The sequence below is a fragment of the Entelurus aequoreus genome, linkage group LG22, assembly GCF_033978785.1.
Source record: "Entelurus aequoreus isolate RoL-2023_Sb linkage group LG22, RoL_Eaeq_v1.1, whole genome shotgun sequence".
In the NCBI taxonomy this organism is placed as follows: Eukaryota; Metazoa; Chordata; class Actinopteri; order Syngnathiformes; family Syngnathidae; genus Entelurus; species Entelurus aequoreus.
Genome location: NC_084752.1, coordinates 7,557,232 through 7,575,887, shown reverse-complemented (window position 1 = coordinate 7,575,887; position 18,656 = coordinate 7,557,232). Strand labels below are relative to the sequence as shown.

Genomic DNA, 18,656 nt, shown 5'->3' with positions numbered 1-18,656 from the left:
AAGGGGTTGTGTTAACCGTGCTTCCTAGTGTCCTGTTCGACGAGTGAAGGTGCTGAACATGCACAGGCTCGCTTCTCAGTTAAACGTGTCGGACACACCTCCACTATTATAATTTTTTTCCCCAGCCAGTCCCCTGAAACTGCTCCACACCTCCTGCCGCTCTCTGTTGTGACATTCTGATGATACCGCTTCACTTTCAGTTGAAAGGGAATGTGTGTGAACGCATAACTCCCAGCTTGTACGCTGGTGTTCATGTGGTTCTCAGATTATTGTGTGGAATCCCTCGCAGGCTAATACGACAAGCACTCAAAAGTATGCAACAATGCCATTATGCAAATAATAAAGAGTTTTCCTATGTGTGTGTGTGTGCTTACAGTATGTGCTATAAGTGGCTGACAATACTGACAGTTACAGAAAATGATTAAAATAAATGTATCTTAAAGGACATTTTAATTATCAAGAGACTACCGGGGCTCAAAACTGACAGCAAGGTTTAGGTTCTCATATATATATTTAGTTGTTTTTTTTAATTACGGAAAAACTAACAACAGATTGGACAAATTCATGAATAAAAGTGGAACACTCACAGAGAATCATTACGGAAACCGAGCAAACATTTCATCATTATTGGCATTAATCAAAATAACAGAAGCGATTAGCAATGCGGTAGATGGTAAACAGTGTGCTGCTGCCGTGTTCAAAAGCATTTGACACAATTTATCATAATATCTTAATGAACAAATTAGTACGGTATGGCATCAGAGGGTTGGTCTAGAGCTGGGTAAGAAGGAGGGCTGTCCCAGTATCAATATTAAGGTACCAATACCAATAGAGATGGGAATTGATAAGATTTTTCCGGTTCCAGTTCCACTTTCGATTCGGCTTAAAGATTTGGTTCCTTAATGGTTCTCTTATCGATTCTTATTTGGGGAAAAAAGAGAGAGAGAAGAGGGTGGATTAGCATCAATTTTGTTTAGTTTGTATTAAGGATGTAAAAGTTTGTGTATTTGTATTGAACCATTTCGGTACGGGGGATTCGGTTCGGTTCGGAGGTGTACCGAACGAGTTTCCACACGGACATATTAAGTAGCGTACCGCACGTTGTGTATACAATGCACACTGAGGCACAACACACGGCATGCTAGCAGCGACCGGGCTACTACAAAATGCAAAAAGCCAGAGCTGGAAGACCCTCCTGCCTCGTTAAGATCTCCCGTTTGGGAACATTTGGGTTTCGCGGTGCGATACAACAATGGATAACATCGCTTCAACGAAGAAAAAGACAAACAAGCACAGCTCCCACCGCATTCAAGCAGCCTCTCCTCGGCGGGTCAGGCAGGGCTAAAGCAATAACAAATGCCGTTGGTGTTTTTATAGCAGCAGATTTAAGACCATATTGCATTAAAAACTAGATTTTGACCCACTTCTATGGTTGAAGAACAATGAGCCCATATATCCTCTTACTGCCAAGTTAGCCAGGCACTACTTTGCCATACCCGCTACCTCCGTGCCCAGCGAAAGGGTATTTTCCACAGCTGGAGACATTTTAACTGCAAGCAGGTCTGCTCTTTCTGCAGACAACGTGGATACTGATTTTTCGGGCAAAAAACATGAAAATTGAGTGAAAGTCACCAGGGTTAAAGGCTGGGGGGGGAAAAGAAAAGTTAATCTGAGGCTGAGTTGACTTGAAACTGTTTAATGTTGCACTTTTTGTATGTAGAAGAAAAGTTTTGTCATTTTATTTAATCCGAGCAACAACTTGAAGCAGTTTAATGTTGCACTTTATATGTGGAAATGTTGCACTTTATATGTAGAAAGGTTTTGTTAAGAAACCAATTCTGAGCCTTATCTTATTTAGTTTTTATTTCATATATGTTAACTGCAATAACCCTGGCAATCGACCCTGTGTGTATATGTATGTTATTGTTATGTTAAAAGGATAAAGCCATTGTTTACAAATTTTGGTAAATAAATAAGCAGAAAATTTATATTTTGTTTTTTTCTTACTGTACCGAAAATGAACCGAACCGTGACCTCTAAACCGAGGTACGTACCGAACCGAAATTTTTTAGTTTGTAGGTAACATGACCTTACAAAGCCTACAGTGAGGTCTCAGAAGAAAATAAATGTTTTGGTAAATAAATATAACAAATTAATATTCTTCTTAATCATATGTACATTACAAAAGAATGTAACATTTAGTAACATGTAATATTAACTTATTACATGCAAAGTGCGATATGTCAAGCCTTTATTAGTTATAACTTTGATAATTATGGCCTACAGTTTATGAAAACTTTGATTTGAAAATCTCAGAAAAGGTAAGGTTTCAAAAACTGTAGGCCATGATCATCAAAATTATAACAAATAAAGTCTTGGCATATCTCACTTTGCATGTAATACGTTAATATCACAGATTAGTTTCACATTTGAAGTTTATTGCTGACATGAATGGACTTTTACACCATATAGTAATGTTATGAGTTTCACCTGTATAATATAACAGTGTTTCCCATAAACTGCCAAGATACCTGTGGCGGTGGGGGCGTGGCTATGGGCGTGGCTATGGGCGTGGTCACCATGCCATCATCGAGTAATTTGCGTAATTTACTACAATGATATGATTTTCTCTAAAAAGGCTCAAAAAATTTATACTTACTAATTAATAATAACAGTTTTGTTTTAAACATCCATCCATCCATCCATTCATTTTACAATATAATTACAACACTTTATGTACATATTTATATACAGATTTGAACAATAAGTTATTCACTGAAATATATTTATTAATTGTGGTTCTTACAAAAAATATATCTTATAAAATATAAAAGCTAAAATGTCTCTTAAAGCTCTGCCCCTTTAATTAGTGCATACTAAATAATTTAACTTTAGCCTACTACTACAACCATATTATTTACCAGCAACATAAAGTGAAACAGAGGCAGAGGTGTCCTTACCACAGTCAGTAACAAATAAACAGAAAACAGTAGTGGTCAAATACAAATAAGGCAACAAGAGAAGTATCCTACACTTCTCTTTTGTAAAGTAAATCTGAACAGCCTATATGGGCATCTACATCAACTATATGATTTGCCTGAGAAGCTGGACAGGACAAAAAAAAAAATTAAATTTTTTTAAAATTTGTGGCGGACGTAATTCTTTCGTGGCGGGCCGCCACAAAATAAATGAATGTGTGGGAAACACTGTATAATGACAGAGAAAATCTGGTTGCAGGAAAACATGCAACTTTTCTCTAGCTACAACTGAACATTCACCTACCAAAAATGCAAACTTTTGATCACAAACTAAGTCGATGCTCGGTGACATTTGTTTAGCGGCAGACGTGAACTGAGGAGAGTACTGCCAGTCAGAATCGGTTACTCGTCATGCTCATCTAAATGAGAAGGTATTCATTTCAACGTATTAGTTAGAACCTGTTGTATTCAGATGACATGCTGCAGCGAGCGTTACACAAAACGATGAAAAAACACAGGAAAAACATCCATAATGATGACATCCCCAGGGTCATTTTTTGGGCCACTTCCTTCGTATCTATACAAGCAGTGTCAGCAGTTTTTGTCTTTTTTTTTTGCCAGATGCAAATAAGTTGCAGACATCCGAATTCCTCAAAACAAGTCATTTTGGATGAAATCAAATTATTTAACCCAATTGACGATCTGCATCCAAAGACACTAGATCCTATTTTTGGGTGCAATGTGAGCAGTGGGAATATCCTGGCCACTGAAGGCGCAAAGGCTGTCAGCACATTTTCTACGACTGGAGTATAACCCTGGCCGCCGCCTTCTTCATGCAAGTTTCAATTTATTGCTCCTGCTGTGTGGTAAAAAAAAAATGCACTCATGCTGCGGCTTGTGGCTGAACAGGGTAGAATAAAATCAGGCCACCAATCAATCAATCAACAATAGCTTTTAGGAAAAACAACATGAGCCATTAGGAGGACTGTGCCCTAGAAGCACACTGGCCCAGGGAACCGTCAAAAAGGCCTCAAACACAAACCTTCGATAGAATCTTCATCACGTGCCACGTAAGCAAGTCTCGTGACAACTTAGTTCAGTAAGCATCGCATGACTGACACAGTGGAGTGTGTAGCTAAGGCTAGCTACTAGCACTAGCCGCATTTTGGCAAACTACTCCAAGCGTTTTCACTTCTTTGATTTTGTTAAAATAATCATTAACCCTACTACGGGTTTTTATGCTGGTGACTGTTTCACCCTGGAATGGCGTAAATGAATTGAACATATAGCCAAATTACCACAGTATGAGTTAGGACCAACAACAATCACAAGAACCAAAGATCTACTACGCTCTTTGAAAAATACTTCCATGGTTTAAAAAACAGTTTTTACCATGGAAAAGTGTAAAAAAAAAAAACACCTATTAGGAATGTAACAGTCTAGGTTTTATTCATCTGACGTCACGTCCGGCTCATTAACTATCATCAGGACTCCTCTTCCTCCTATGCAGGAGATCGCAAAAAGCCGCTGCCTGACCAGGGCTCAGAAAATCTGCAGACTCCACCAAGGACTGTTTTCACTGCTGGACTCTAGAAAGAGGTTCCGCAGTCTCCGTAGCAGAACCTCCAGGTTCTGTAACAGCTTCTTCCCTCAGGCCGTAAGACTCTTGAACGCATCATAAAAATCCCCTCAGTTTCCCCCCAAAAATGGATTAACTGGCTGGACTATAAAGACAATATAACATACATCCATAAACGTGGATGCATATGCAAAAGTGCAATATATTTACAGTGTTTCCCATAAACTGCCAAGATACCTGTGGCCGTGGGGGCGTGGCTAGGGGTGTGGTCACCATGACATCATCGAGTAATTTGCATAATTTACTACAATGATATGATTTTCTCTAAAAAGGCTCAAAAAATGTATACTTACTAATTAATAATAACGGTTTTGTTTTAAACGTCCATCCATCCATCCATTTTACAATATAATTACAACACTTTATGTACATATTTATATACAGATTTGAACAATAAGTTATTCACTGAAATATATGTATTAATTGTGGTTCTTAAAAAAATATATCTTATAAAATATAAAAGCTAAAATGTCTCTTAAAGCTCTGCCCCTTTAATTAGTGCATAGTAAATAATTTAACTTTAGCCTACTACTACAACCATATTATTTACCAGGAACATAAAGTGAAACAGAGGCAGAGGTGTCCTGCCACAGTCAGTAACAAATAAACAGAAAACAGTAGTGGTCAAATACAAATAAGGCAACAAGAGAAGTATCCTACACTTCTCTTTTGTAAAGTAAATCTGAACAGCCTATATGGGCATCTACATCAACTATATGATTTACCTGAGAAGCTGGACAGGACAAAAAAAAAAATAAATAAATAAATAAATAAAAAAATAAAAAAATAAAAAATAAAAAATCTATTTGTGGCGGACGTGATTCTTTCGTGGCGTGCCGCCACAAATAAATGAATGTGTGGGAAACACTGATTTATCTGTACAGTAATTTATTTATTTATATCTGCACCTATTGTTCTTTTATCCTGCACTACCATGAGCTAATGCAACGAAATGTTGTTGTTATCTGTGCTGCAAAGTTCAAATTTGAATGACAATAAAAGGAAGTCTAAGTCTAAGTTAACTATGTTAGGATTGAAGTGGTGGGCTAGCCAATGTCTGTTCTCAGTGGGTACTAGGCGTCATTTTCTCGAAGAAATATGCCCTATGCTTGCGTTGTTTCAGGCTGTTGGAAGCTTTCATATCGCAACCCCGTTGGGGGAGTTTCTTCAGAGTTCCTGGAGTTATTCAAAAATGGCGAAAAAGTGCAAGATTTTACGAAAAACGAGGGGAAAATGACATGTACTCCAGTCCAAAAGAGCAGAGTCGAAGACCAGTTTCAACGCATTTACAGTAAATGCGGTGTGCCCAAACTTTTGGCCTGTATATGTATATACAGTATATATATTTTTATATGATAAATAGAGGGGTCCTTAGCTTTCAGGAACTATCTTATGACTTTATTACTTGCTGTTTTCATAAAGACACCTCCTACACTAGGATTGCCAAAAGCATCCATTTACAGACTATAGTTCCTTTGTCTAACCAATGGGAATCACTGCTGAAAATCATTCCCAGACTGTATGTGCTTAATTACCCTTGCTCGCTTACACAGCGGCCCATTCAATCTGTATATACTCTTGAGGACAGCCAGTGTGAGAGGCAGATGGCAGCCCACTTTCAGCCAAGATAAAGATGGGACCATCACCCCGCAGCATTGTGCTTCTCTTTGTTGCGTCTTTCCGCTGCTTCTTTCTCCCAGGCAGCACCTTGCTCGTCCACAACCTTGGCACTTACGTTCACTTATGTTTTCTCGCCAATCAAAAGTGCAGCAGTCACAAGCACTTGTCAAAGGTGCATAGTTAGAATTCAACACATTCCTTTGACATGGCGCACACGCTTTAAATTGCAAGATCACGCTTTGGAGTTGACCACTGACGGAATGGTGGACTCAAAACAAAACAGGACAGATTTTGCTGCAAAAACAAAGACAGTCTGGAATTACACTCCTTTGAACCACTAAATTCGAATTAAACTGTTATTTTTCTAGTCACAATTTTGGTGACTTTTCACTTTACTTGACAATATACTGTATTCAAAGACTAGCAACTCAACTTGGACTTCAGTGTTTCCCATAAACTGCCAAGATACCTGTGGCGGTGGGGGCGTTGCTATGGGCGTGGCTATGGGCGTGGTCACAATGACATCGAGTAATTTGCATAATTTACTACAATGATATGTTTTTCTCTAAAAAGGCTCAAAAAATGTATACTTACTAATTAATAATAACAGTTTTGTTTTAAACGTCCATCGATCCATCCATCCATCCATTTTACAATATAATTACAACACTTTATTTACATATTTATATACAGATTTGAACAATAAGTTATTCACTGAAATCTATTTATTAATTGTGGTTCTTACAAAAAATATATCTTATAAAATATAAAAGCTAAAATGTCTCTTAAAGCTCTGCCCCTTTAATTAGTGCATACTAAATAATTTAACTTTAGCCTACTACTACAACCATATTATTTACCAGCAACATAAAGTGAAACAGAGGCAGAGGTGTCCTGCCACAGTCAGTAACAAATAAACAGAAAACAGTAGTGGTCAAATACAAATAAGGCAACAAGAGAAGTATCCTACACTTCTCTTTTGTAATGTAAATCTGAACAGCCTATATGGGCATCTACATCAACTTTATGATTTGCCTGAGAAGCTGGACAGGACAAAAAATAAAAAATAAAAAAAAAAAAAATGTTTTTTTTTTGTTTTTTTTAATTTGTGGCGGACGTAATTCTTTCGTGGCGGGCCGCCACAAATAAATGAATGTGTGGGAAACACTGGACTTTGACATCACTGACTACGTTTCCATGCACTAAATTAGTCTGATTTTGCAAACAATTTGGCTCAAATTAAGCATGATTTAACTTGAGTGTAGGGGTGTAACGGTATGTGTATTTGTATCGAACCGTTTCGGTACGGGGGTTTCGCTTCGGTTCGTAGGTGTACCGAACAAGTTTCCACACGGACATATTAAGTAGCGTACCGCACGTTGTGTAAACAATGCACACCGAGGCACAACACACGGCATGCTAGCAGCGACCGGGCTAGGACAACATGTAAAAGCCAGACCTGGAAGACCCTCCTGCCTCGCTAAGATCTCCCGTTTGGGAACACTTTGGCTGCGCGATACAACAATGGAGGACGGAGGTTTGAAAACATTGTTCAGCAGCTGCTTCTGACAACACGTCAAACATGCTAACCCATTTGAAGCGTCACCACCGCATTCAAGCAGCCTCTCCTCGGCGAGTCAGGCAGGGCTAAAGCAATAACAAATGTTTTTATAGCTGCAGATTTAAGTCCATATTGCATTAAAAACTAGTTTTGACCCACTTCTATGGTGGAAGAACAATGAGCCCATATATCCTCTTACTGCCAAGTTAGCCAGGCTGGGGGGGAAGAAAAGTTAATCTGAGGCTGAGTTGACTTGAAACTGTTTAATGTTGCACTTTTTATATGTAGAAGAAAAGTTTTGTCATTTTATTTAATCTGAGCAACAACTTGAGGCAGTTTAATGTTGATTAACGTGGACCCCGACTTAAACAAGTTGAAAAACTTATTTGGATGTTACCATTTAGTGGTCAATTGTACGGAATATGTACTGTACTGTGCAATCTACTAATAAAAGTCTCAATCAATCAATAAAAAAAAAGCCCTTTATATGTAGAAAGGTTTTGTTAAGAAACCATTCTGAGCCTTATCTTATTTAGTTCTTATTTTATATATGTTGACCACATCAACCCTGGCAATGGACCCTGTGTGTATATGTATGTCATGCCATTGTTTACAAATTTGGTAAATAAATAACCAAAGAATTTATATTTTGTTGTTTTCTTACTGTACCGAAAATGAACCGAACCGTGACCTCTAAACCGAGGTACGTACCGAACCGAGAAAAAATACTTTTAGTTGTGATTTTATTCAAGTGCAAACTTTTGCTAACAGAGTATATTTTATTTTTTATTATTTGTTTGATTAATTTAACTTGGATATTCAAATGTTATATTCCAATTATAATGTTAAAATACACGAAAAATACAAGTGTGTTGCATTTGATATACTCGCATAGTCCGTATTTTTCGGACTATAAGTCGCAGTTTTTTTTCATAGTTTGGTCGGGGGTGCGACTTATACTCAGGAGCAACTTATGTGTGAAATTATTAACACATTACCGTAAAATATCAAATAATATTATTTAGCTCATTCCTGTAAGAGACTAGACGTATAAGATTTCATGGGATTTAGCGATTAGGAGTGACAGATTGTTTGGTAAACGTATAGCATGTTCTATATGTTATAGTTATTTGAATGACTCTTACCATAATATGTTACGTTAACATACCAGGCACCTTCTCAGTTGGTTATTTATGCCTCATATAACGTACACTTATTCAGCCTGTTGTTCACTATTCTTTATTTTAAATTGCCTTTCAAATGTCTATTCTTGGTGTTGGCTTTTATCAAATAAATTTCCCCAAAAAATGCAACTTACACTCCAGTGCGACTTATATGTTTTTTCCCTTCTTTATTATGCATTTTCGGCCGGTGCGACTTATACTCCGGAGAAACTTATACTCCGAAAAATACGGTATGTATTATCATTTCATCAGTTGTTAATTTGATCTAAAAAAATGTTGACAATAATATCTTTTAACGTCAAACGAGCAAAATTCGTTATCGGCCCAGCCCTAGATGACGAACATAATCAAAATATATCAGAATATTTCAAATTAATTAATGTACACTACCGTTCAAAAGTTTGGGGTCACCCAAACAATTTTGTGGAATAGCCTTCATTTCTAAGAAGAAGAATAGACTGTCGAGTTTCAGATGAAAGTTCTCTTTTTCTGGCCATTTTGAGCGTTTAATTGACCCCACAAATGTGATGCTCCAGAAACTCAATCTGCTCAAAAGAAGGTCAGTTTTGTAGCTTCTGTAACGAGCTAAACTGTTTTCAGATGTGTGAACATGATTGCACAAGGGTTTTCTAATCATCAATTAGCCTTCTGAGCCAATGAGCAAACACATTGTATCATTAGAACACTGGAGTGATAGTTGCTGGAAATGGGCCTCTATACACCTATGTAGATATTGCACCAAAAACCAGACATTTGCAGCTAGAATAGTCATTTACCACATTAGCAATGTATAGAGTGTATTTCTTTAAAGTTAAGACTAGTTTAAAGTTGTCTTCATTGAAAAGTACAGTGCTTTTCCTTCAAAAATAAGGACATTTCAATGTGACCCCAAACTTTTGAACGGTAGTGTATTTGCTGTATAAAAATATAATTACGTGTATTTTAAAATATAAAATATTTAATATGCTGTAATGTTTATGTATCAATACAGTGCTTGTGTTAAACACTAATAATAAAGGCTAGTGTAAGATTGTGCAGGTGTGCCTACAGAAGCGGAATTACAATTTCATCTTTCTGCATGTGTAATGTGTAAAAAAACATCATCATTTTGTGTTCATCAAGCAACACCAATGACCAACCTTAAGCTGCGCTTGGTTGTAAAAACGCTCGGAATGCCAATTATCCAAATAATCCGAGCAGAGTCCTCGGGTTGGTAATACAAAAGAAATAAAATGAACAAAAAAAAGTTCCAGCGAAAGTTGTACGCTGAGAAAGCGTATGTGTGGACAAAAAAAAAAAAAAAAAAAGCAGGTTGACCAACGTCTCAGCTTCCAATCAGGTTGGAAATGAATACGAGTCCTGCATGTGCGGCTGCATCGCTGTGTGTCTTTCCCAGCCTGCGTGTGTTTGCGCGTGTGTGTTTGCGCGTGTGTGTGTGTGTGTGTGTGTGTGTGTGTGTGTGTGTGTGTGTGTGTGTGTGTGTGTGTGTGTGTGTGTGTGTGTGTGTGTGTGTGTGTGTGTGTTAAACATGTCCTCTGGCTTGAGGCCAGGCCAAAGATATCATGGAGCACCATAGTAACTCATGCAATAAAAGGGACAGTAGCCACAACAGCAGCACCAGCAGACATTCCTAACACAAAACAAAAACAGAATATCACCTGACTGGATTAGACATTACAACACTAAACAATGCGGGGGGTGGGGGGGTTCCATTTTAACGTGGGCCAGTCTGAGTCGCAGCAACTTGGGAAATTACACAAGTTGCGGGCAGTATTTCACACGGACTTTCCAGGCTGCAAACGCAAGACGGGACCAACACGCACGCACGCATGACCAGATGACGGGGGCTGGAGGGGGCGTGCGCTAAGCCTGACAGCAGTGGGCTATATTAGGGGCTGCAGACACGGCGGCAAGGGTCAGATCTCACAGTCACCGCATAACTAAAAGAGCCAGTTGCTTTTGTGCCCATGTGCTTGTGTAAACGACAGCTGAACGCACGCAACTCTAAATGTGAACGTTACCATGTGAATGGAACCCAACGCTTCAATCCATCATCCAAGGGATCAAAATTTGCACACTTTTTGAGACAACTTTTATTTATTTACTTTGCTAAATATTTTATTGCTATTTATTAAGGTCACTAATCCAGTGTTTTTCAACCACTGCGCCCCAGCACACTAGTGTGCCGTGAGATATTGTCTGGGGTGCCGTGGGAAATTATGCAACTTCACCTAATTGGTCCAGAAAATATTATTTGCAAATCAATAGGGGTGTAACGGTACACAAAAATTTCCGTTCGGTACGTACCTCGGTTTAGAGGTCACGGTTCGGTTCATTTTCGGTATAGTAATAAAACAACAAAATGTAAATTTTTGGGTTATTTATTTACCAAATTTGCAAAATCTTCCACCAAAAATATTTTTCTTAGTGGAATATTTGATGTGAAGTAATGGGAACCTTGGATAGGTCAATAATTCATAATAACATTGATTTTGATTCAATATTATGTTTGGAGCAATGACAGTTTGAAAGAAAAAAAAACAGCTTTGTTTTATTAGTCAACATGACAACTTTAAGCTTTTTTATTTCACTTTTGTTATGTTTTTGTTTATTTTAATAGTATTTTTAGAATGTGCAGTGGGCCTTTAAAACATTAGCTGTGGGCCGCAAATGACCTCCGGGGCACACTTTTGGCGCCCCTCCTATAGATAATAAAAAATTAAATCTGATAAATCTAAGGATAAAAAGCAGAGACTGACCACAGTGTTTCCCATAAACTGCCAAGATACCTGTGGCGGTGAGGGCGTGGCTATGGGCCAAAAAATAAAAAAATAAATAAAATTAAATTTAAAAAAATAAAATAAAAAATTTTAAAAATTATTTTTTTATTTTTTATTTGTGGCGGACGTAATTATTTCGTGGCGGGCCGCCACAAATAAATGAATGTGTGGGAAACACTGGACCATACGTCCTCTTTTCACCGGACATGTCCTCTTTTGCGGAGCTGTCAGGGCGGAGTTTCTTAAATGCCTCAAATGTCCGGCATTTTGAGTTAGGGTTGCGTGTATTTTCAATGTACGTTCAGGGTTAAGAAGGGGTTAAAAACAAAACAAATTGTGCGCGCAGCAGCATTGGTGAGAGAGGGGCAGAGACAGAGAGAGTGAGAGAGTTATGATAAACGCGCATGCGTCGCCAGGCTCTGCTTTTTATCCATAGATTTATCACATTTAATTTTTTATAATCTATAGCAGGGGTGTCAAAAGTGTGCTCCGGAGGCCATTTGCGGCCCACAGCTAATGTTTTAAAGGCCCACGGCACATTCTAAAAATACTATTAAAATAAACAAAAACATAACAAAAGTGAAATAAAAAAGCTTAAAGGTTAAATGTAATTTAGAAAAAATTGCAATGTTGACTAATAAAACAAAGCTGTTATTTTTTTTTTTTCAATCTGTCATTGCTCCAAACATAATATTGAATCAAAATCAATGTTATTATGAATTATTGACCTATCCAAGGTTCCCATTACTTCACATCAAATATTCCACTAAGAAAAATATTTTTGGTGGAAGATTTTGCAAATTTGGTAAATAAATAACTAGAGATGTCCGATAATATCGGTCTGCCGATATTATCGGCCGATAAATGCGTTAAAATGTAATATCGGAAATTATCGGTATCGGTTTTTTATTATCAGTATCGTTTTTTGGGGGGGGTTTTTTGTTTTTGTTTTTTTTTATTAAATCCACATAAAAAACACAAGATACACTTACAATTAGTGCACCAACCCAAAAAACCTCCCTCCCCCATTTACACTCATTCACACAAAATGGTTGTTTCTTTCTGTTATTAATATTCTGGTTCCTACATTATATATCAATATATATCAATACAGTCTGCAAGGGATATAGTCCGTAAGCACACATGATTGTGCGTGCTGCTGGTCCACTAATAAAACTAACCTTTAACAGTTAATTTTACAAATTTTCATTAATTACTAGTTTCTATGTAACTGTTTTTATATTGTTTTACTTTCTTTTTTATTCAAGAAAATGTTTTTAATTGATTTATCTTATTTTATTTTATTCATTTTTTAAAAAAGTACCTTATCTTCACCATACCTGGTTGTCCAAATTAGGCATAATAATGTGTTAATTCCACGACTGTATATATCGGTTGATATCGGTATCGGTTGATATCGGTATCGGTAATTAAAGAGTTGGACAATATCGGCATATCGGATATCGGCAAAAAGCCATTATCGGACATCCCTATAAATAACCCAAAAATGTACATTTTGTTATTTTCTTACTGTACCGAAAATGAACCGAACCGTGACCTCTAAACCGAGGTACGTACCGAACCGAAATGTTTGTGTACCGCTACACCCCTAGTGTCAAAGCACTTTGAGTACCTTGAAGGTAGAAAAGCGCTATACAAGTATAACCCATTTACCATTTACATTCTTAGGCATCCGTTTAGGGCTGCTTTTGTCATTCAATGAGGAACGAGCTACTGTATGGATTAAACTAATTTGACTTCTGAAACTAACGCAGCGATCCAGGAAAATAACTGGTCCTTCAGAAGTGAAAGTCGGATAAAAAGTGGGTATTAGAGGACCCCCTCCTCCTCTCACTTCGGCCGCCATCTGGTAGCCATCAGCGTCTCACACAGGAAGGGGCGGCCGTGCCTTGTCGAGGGCGCCAGGGAGCGGCTCCTCTTCCCTTTCTCTGAGCTGCAGAAACAACAATCACCCACTGCACTGCACTGCACTTCATTCGGTCACGTTGCATTGCTTTGCAGCCCGTCCTAGCGGGACGTCGGGCCCTCACACCCGAAAGCAGAGGGGAGCACAGAGCAGCCTCACATTCCTGCTGCCGGCGCCTGCCAAGAGGCGCTGGGAACGGAAAAGAAAGACAGAAAGAGAGAGAACAGAGAGCTAATGGTGTCGTCCTTTTCTCTCATGCCATCTCTCCATCCTCCCTCCACGAGAAATGACAAAGTTATTCATAGTCTGTGCTGCGCGCTTTGCTGCAAGCACTTCTATTGTGTTGCATGCGGTGCTGCTCCCTCTTCAAGGAGTTTCCCCTGCTTTTACAAGCACTCGGGGAATGCACATCATCATATACTTGGCACGGCTTCACTTACTCGGTTTTTTTTTTTTTTTCCCACACTGGCCAATCTGATGGGATTACACACAAAAAGAAAAAGCCTTTTTGTCTGTTTAACGTTCCCACTTCCGAGCTCCCAGAGGTTTCCGTGTCCAACTCCGGCAAAGGAAAGCCACCTTGTGAACTATTTTTACCGCCCTGGAGCCGCAAGCTGCCCAGTAGAGACATGGGAAACAAACTGCAGCGTGTACACAACGCAGGTCCTGACTCATCACGGCAGTGACGGCGAACTCGCGATGACGCGCTCCACAAATTAGTCTGGCTAAACGGCCGAGATGTTACAGACATCTGCGTCTAATTTTAGCTGCAGGAAGTGCAGCTCTGAAACGGCAGAGACAACCAAGTTCCCACACGGTCATCCCCCGAATTTGACTGGAACAGCTGCAAAACACAAAGAAAAGCACATGTCTAAAATGTGCAGAGTCAGCCTTGACCTTAGTCCCACCACATTGGTCCAAACAGCAGCAGCAACATACAGACCCGAACAGGAAGTTACATTAAAAGTATTAAAGGCCTACTGAAATGAATTTTTTTTATTTAAACGGGAATAGCAGATCCATTCTATGTGTCATACTTGACCATTTCGCGATATTGCCATATTTTTGCTGAAAGGATTTAGTAGAGAAAATCCACGATAAAGTTCGCAACTTTTGCTCGCTGATAAAAAAAAGCCTTGCCTGTAGCGGAAGTAGCGTGACGTCACAGGAGCTAGTATTCCTCACAATTCCCCGTTGTTTACAATGGAGCGAGAGATTCGGAGCGACAACGCGACGATTACCCCATTAATTTGAGCGAGGATGAAAGATTCGTGGATGAGGAACGTTACAGTGAAGGACTGGAGAGGCAGTGATGGACGTATCTTTTTTCGCTCTGACCGTAACTTAGGTACAAGCTGGCTCATTGGATTCCACACTCTCTCCTTTTTCTATTGTAGATCACGGATTTGTATTTTAAACCACCTCGGATACTATATCCTCTTGAAAATGAGTCGAGAACGCGAAATGGACATTTAAAGTGACTTTTATCTCCACGACAATACATCGGTGACACACTTAGCTACTGAGCTAACGTGATAGCATCGTTCTCAAATGAAGATAGAAACAAAAGAAATAAACCCCTGACTGGAAGGATAGACAGAAGATCAACAATACTATTAAACCATGTACATGTAACTACACGGTTAAAAATTCTCAGCCTGGTAAGGCTTAACAATGCTGTTGCTAACGACGCTAAGGCTAATTTAGCAACTTAGCAACCGGACCTCACAGAACTATGATAAAAACATTAGCGCTCCACCTACGCCAGCCAGCCCTCATCTTCCCATCAACAGCCGTGCTCACCTGCGTTCCAGCGTTCGACGGCGCGACGAAGGACTTCACCCGTGGGTTTGGCGGCAAGCATCGGCTAGGCGTAGTAAGTAGTCCTTGTTGTGTTGCTGTAAGTATTGTACTTAGCCGCTAATACACCGATCAATCCCACCTACAACGTTCTTCTTTGCAGCCTCCATTGTTCATTAAACAAATTGCAAAAGATTCACCAACACAGATGTCCAGAATACTGTGGAATTATGTCGAAGACAACAAGAGGTTTCTGTATCGGGTTCGATGGGGTCCAACCACTTCCGTGGATTTTGTGACGTCACGCGCATAAATCATATCCAAAGGAGTTTTTCAACCGGAAGTGTGGCGGGAATTTTAAAAATGCACTTTATAAGTTAACCCGGCCGTATTGGCATGTGTTTCAATGTTAAGATTTCATCATTGATATATAAACTATCAGACTGCGTGGTCGCTAGTAGTGGCTTTCAGTAGGCCTTTAAGATAGGACAGATCTTCTGTGCCAGTGCATTGAGCAAGTCAAACACTGGATGTGCCAAAATGTCCTACAACTAAATGAAGATAAAACTGAGTTAATTGTTTTTGGTGCTAAAAAAGAAAGGTTTAAAGTCGTCCAACACCTTCAATCACTGTCCCTGAAAACCTCAAATAAAGCCAGAAATCTTGAGGTTATTTTAGATTCTGATTTACATTTCGACAGTCACATCAAATCAGTAACAAAATCGGCCTACTATCACCTCAAAAATGTAAAAAGACTCAGAGGGCTCATGTCAGCTCAAGACTTTGAAAAACTTGTACATGCTAGACTATTGTAATGGTCTCCTTGCAGGTCTTCCCAAAAAAAGTGTCAGGCAGCTACAGCTTGTTCAGAACGCTGCTGCTAGAGTTCTAACAAAGACCAAAAAATGTGAGCACATTACACCAATTCTTAAATCCTTACATTGGCTCCCTGTACATCAGAGAATTGATTTAAAAATCCTCCTGCTCACATATAAATCACTACATGGTCTAGGGCCCAAGTATATTACTGATATGCTCCCACTATATAAGCCCTCTAGATCACTAAGATCTTCTGAGACCAGTCTGTTAGCGGTTCCAAGAGTAAAGTCAAATCAAGGGAGAGCATCATTCAGTCACTATGCAACAAATAGCTGGAATAAACTTCCTGAAGATGTCAGACTTTCCCCAACTCTGACTACTTTTAAAACTAGACTGAAGACTTTTATGTTCACCTTAGCTTTCAGCTAAATCTTTTAATCTTTTAACATCTGCACTGTTTTTATTTTTATTGTCTGCATTTTAATTTTGCTTTTATTTTCTTTCATTTCATTTTGTTGTCTGTGAAGCACTTTGAGTCTGCCTTGTGTCTGAAAAGCGCTATACAAATAAAGTTGCCTTGCCTTGCCTTGCCTTGATTCATCCCACGATGGGGACGTTACGTGGTCGCAGTGCGGATTCAAAAAGTCCACTAAAAAGTAATCAAAATAGAGTTTAAGTCTCGACCAGGGACTATACCGATTATAAGTAGCCAAGGAGGCCGATAACTGATATTTGGAGCCATGATTCATTTGCAATAAAAGTTATTTAAACATGACTAGTACACAGTACAGGCCAAAAGTTTGGACACACTTTCTCATTCAATGCATTTTATTTATTTTCATGACTATTTACATTGTAGATTGTCACTGAAGGCATCAAAACTATGAATGAACACGTGGAGTTATGTACTTAACAAAAAAAGATGAAATAACTGATAACATGTTTTTTATGTTCTATCCATCAATCGTCTTCCGCTTATCCAAGGTGGGATCGCGGGGGCAACAGCCTAAGCAGGGAAGTCTGGGCTTCCCTCTCCCCAGCCACTTCGTCCAGCTCCTCCCGGGGGATCCCGAGGCGTTCCCAGGCCAGCCGGGAGACATAGTCTTCCCAACGTGTCCTGGGTCTTCCCCGTGGCCTCCTACCGGTCGGACGTGCCCTAAACACTTCCCTAGGGAGGCGTTCGGGTGGCATCCTGACCAGATGCCCGAACCACCTCATCTGGCTCCTCTCAAAGTGGAGGAGCAGCGGCTTTACTTTGACCTCCTCCCGGATGACAGAGCTTCTCACCCTATCTCTAAGGGAGAGCCCCGCCACCCGGCGGAGGAAACTCATTTCGGCCGCTTGTACCCGTGATCTTGTCCTTACGGTCATAACCCAAAGCTCATGACCATAGGTGAGGATGGGAACGTAGATCGACCGATAAATTGAGAGCTTTGCCTTCCGGCTCAGCTCCTTCTTCACCGCAACGGATCGATACGGCTGTCGATCTGTTTTATTTTCTAGTTTCTTCAAAATAGCCGCCCTTTGCTCTGATTATCGCTTTGCACACACTTGCATTCTCTCGATGAGCTTCAAGAGGTAGTCACCTGAAATGGTTTTCACTTCACAGGTGTGCCTTATCAGGGTTGATTAGTGGAATGTCTTGCTTTATCAATGGAGTTGTTGGGACCATCAGTTGTGTTGTGAATGAGAAGGTGTGTCCAAACTTTTGGCCTGTACTGTATGCCGATTATTAGAGATGTCCGATAATATCGGGCTGCCGATATCACCGGCCGATAAATGCTTTAAAATGTAATACCGGAAATTATCGGTATCTGTTTCAAAAAGTACAATTTATTACTTTTTAAAACGCCGCTGTGTACACGGACGTAGGGAGAAGTAGAGAGCGCCAATAAACCTTAAAGGCACTCTCAGTCACATAATATCTACGGCTTTTCACACACACAAGTGAATGCATTGCATACTTGGTCAACAGCCATACAGGTCACACTGAGGGTTGCCGTATAAACAACTTTAACACTGTTACAAATATGCGCCACGCTGTGAACCCACACCAAACAAGAATGACAAACACATTTCGGGAGAACATCCGCACCGTAACACAACATAAACACAACAGAACAAATACCGTATTTTTCGGACTATAAATCGCATTTTTTTTCATAGTTTGGCCGACTTATGTGTGAAATTATTAACACATTACGTAAAATATCAAATAATATTATTTATCTCATTCACGTAAGAGACTAGACGTATAAGATTTCATGGATTTAGCGATTAGGAGTGACAGATTGTTTGGTAAACGTATAGCATGTTCTATATGTTATAGTTTTTTGAATGACTCTTAC

At 39.3% G+C, this 18,656-nt stretch overlaps 1 protein-coding gene across 1 annotated transcript in view; it reads right to left on the bottom strand.

Annotated features, from left to right (window-relative positions):
* Window positions 1-18,656, bottom strand: part of LOC133639874 (GRB2-associated-binding protein 1-like) — a 122,227-nt gene that overhangs the window by 98,148 nt on the left and 5,423 nt on the right. The window contains exon 2 of the mRNA XM_062033538.1: window positions 13,652-13,878. Within this exon, the coding sequence (XP_061889522.1) occupies window positions 13,652-13,878 (227 nt within the window). The remainder of the gene's footprint in view (window positions 1-13,651; window positions 13,879-18,656) is intronic.